Here is a 2,992-nt window from a genome sequence, read left to right as displayed (position 1 = left end):
CCAAAATATTCCAAATCTTAAAAATTATCCCATGTCCTCTTACCATTTCCAAAATTTTGGTTTTTTTGAGACGCCCCAACATGCTCCATTCTTCACACCAGCAAATTCACTACCATATGCATGTCATACACCTTCCCTACACCAACCAAAAATGGTTTCAAGAAATTATAGGTCAAGCATGGAAAAGTCTAGTATTGATTTTAATCGTGAAACATGATCGACATCTGTCTCTGAAACCCAACCTGAACATGGTGTTGAAGGATTGGAAAATGTAGTTCTACACAATGAAGATGAATCAAGACATAAAGGTAAAGTCAAGTGGGTCAAGTAAGAAGCTATACTTTTGATAAGTGGATGGCTTAATACATCTATGGATGTCATCGTGGTGAATGACCAAAATTCTACAAATTTCCAGGCTCGAATTATAGAATACTACAACACCAACCAAAATGGTGAGCAAACAAGAACTGGAAGGCAATGCAAAGACCATTGGAACAAGATGAATCAAAAGGTAGCGCATTTCAATGGGTGTTATAAACAAGAACAACAAGAACATCACAGTGGTTGGTCTGATGAGAAAATTCTTGAGAATGCACATCAATTGTATAAATCTAAAAATAGCAACTCAAATTTTATGCTTGTGGACTGTTGGAGATTGCTAAAGGATGAACCGAAATGGAACACAATGTACCAACCAAAAGGTGGTAAGAGAACAAAGGTGTCCGAATCAGGGGCATATTCTTCATCTTCTAATGCAGACATTAGTGATGATGAAGTAGGTGAAGTACGCCTACTAGCCAAAAGGCAGCAAAGAGAAAAGGGAAGAAAAAAAAGACATGCATACTACATTTATAGAGATTAATGAACGGAAAGCTTATGCATTGGAGAAATTGGTGGCGTTAAGGGAGAAAGAGGCAGATGATAATAGGATGACAAAATACGTGGATTATCTCATCATGGACATGTCACATATGACTCCTGGGCAAAAGAAAGATCATGAAAACTTGTGTACTTATATTAAGACTAATATTTGAAGTTGTAATTGCTATGTATTTTTATCAATCACATTATTATGTAATTTTTAAAAATTATCCTATATTCTTTAGTGAGTGAATAACGAATATATTTGAACGACTATATTTGAATGACTATATTTTAACGGATATATATGTTTCCATGACTATAAATACCAAATTCCAATCTTCCTTTTACCCAACTCTCCATTCCATCCTTCATTTTACTCTCTCATTCATCTTTCATTCCCAAATATCATCTACTCTATGTTCGACAATGCACTCACCAAATTCTTCGAATCCATTCGACAATATGAGTCTAGACAATATCATAATAGCAGAGTGTACTAACGAATGTAATGATCAATATTTCAAAGATTTCATGGATGGGGGTAGCTTAACAAGGCGAGGAAGAAAGAGAGCCCAAATTGATAAGGGTCATGTAGAAGGACACCAATGTTTGTTCGATGTCTACTTTTCTAATGAACCGGTGTATACAGAATATCAATTTGGAAGAAAATTTAGGATGTGTAGACATGTATTCCTACACATAGTGCAAGCTTTAGAAAATCATTCAGAGTATTTCCAGATGAGGTTTTATGCAGTCACTAGAAGGGGGCTTTCACCATTACAAAAGTGCACCGCTGCTATGCGAATGTTGGCACCTACCAATTATGTTGATGAGTATTTTGAATTGGTGAAACCACTGCTACTGAATTCCTAGTCAATTTCGTTCGGGGGAGTGAATGAGATTGTTGGGTCCGAATATCTAAGACGGCCCAATGTTGAGGACATTTGTTGCTTACTTCAAATAGGGGAGGTGTGTGGTTTTCCAGGAATGTTGGGAAGCATTGATTGTATGCACTTGGAATGGAAAAATTTCCCAGTTGCATGGAAAGGTCAATTTACGTGAGGTGGTCACGGCAGACCAACAATCATGCTCGAAGCAGTTGTGTGACAAAATTTTTGGACATGGCATGCATTTTTTGGTGTTCCGGGATCCAATAATGATCTCAAAGTGTTAAATCAATCCCCATTATTCATTGACATCTTACAAGGACAAGCTCCACGAGTGGAATTTATGATAAATGGCACACAATACAATAAGGATTACTATCTAGCAGATTGTATCTATCCAGAGTGGGGTACATTTGTTAAAACTATCCCACTACCTCAAGGAGAGAAAATAAAATTATTTGCACTATGCCAAGAAGCGGTACGCAAATATGTTGAGCGAGCATTCGGAGTACTTCAATCTCATTTTGATATTATACCAGGACCGACACGTTTTTGGCAAAGAGTTGTTTTCAAAGATATTATGTATGATGCATCATATTGCACAACATTATTGTCGAGCATGAAACATATGCATATGCGAGTTTTTTTATTTTAATTATGATGAAGGCCCCGCTGACACCCCAACGGTTGAAGCATTGCATAGACCTATTTCTAACTTCCTGAAAATGCTTCAAAGAAATGCTGAAATTCATAAGAGAAACATTCATCGTGATCTTTAGGCAAACTTGGTAAAGCATATATAGTCAAAATTTGGAAATCATTCTAATTAGCATTTTTTTAATTATTTTTTATTGATTAATTATGATTATGTCATTTTATGAGCTACTTATAAATTTCGTCAAACTTAAATTTTATATAATATTTATTTATATTAATATATGAATTTAAAAAATTTAGTGTGGTAATATTTATAATTACAAAATAATATATTAAATAATAATATGTGGGACCATAGTTGACAACTTTTGGAATGACTTAGCATTGGAGCATTTCTATGGAAAATGTTGCAAAAATGATGTGGATGAGAGAGAAAATAAAAAATTACATTTTGGGATGACTTGGACATTTTGGGCAACCAATGTGGTAGCCACCATTAGAGTTGCTCTAATGGACCACTTTTATAGTATAGGCATCTTCATTAGACTAAACCAATAGAAACTAACATTTTAAATACATCATTT

At 34.9% G+C, this 2,992-nt stretch overlaps 1 protein-coding gene across 1 annotated transcript; it reads left to right on the top strand.

Moving 5' to 3' along the window:
• Nucleotides 1–370: 370 nt before the first annotated feature.
• LOC133832975 (glutathione S-transferase T3-like) lies at nucleotides 371–862 on the top strand. The gene has a single exon (XM_062263243.1). It carries the CDS (start codon nucleotides 371–373, stop codon nucleotides 860–862), a length of 492 nt encoding a protein of 163 aa, XP_062119227.1.
• Nucleotides 863–2,992: the final 2,130 nt, after the last annotated feature.

The sequence above is a fragment of the Humulus lupulus genome, chromosome 4 (assembly GCF_963169125.1).
Source record: "Humulus lupulus chromosome 4, drHumLupu1.1, whole genome shotgun sequence".
Lineage (NCBI taxonomy): Eukaryota > Viridiplantae > Streptophyta > Magnoliopsida > Rosales > Cannabaceae > Humulus > Humulus lupulus.
Note: the sequence above shows the minus strand (reverse complement) of the source record. Positions and strands in the feature narration are given on the sequence as shown.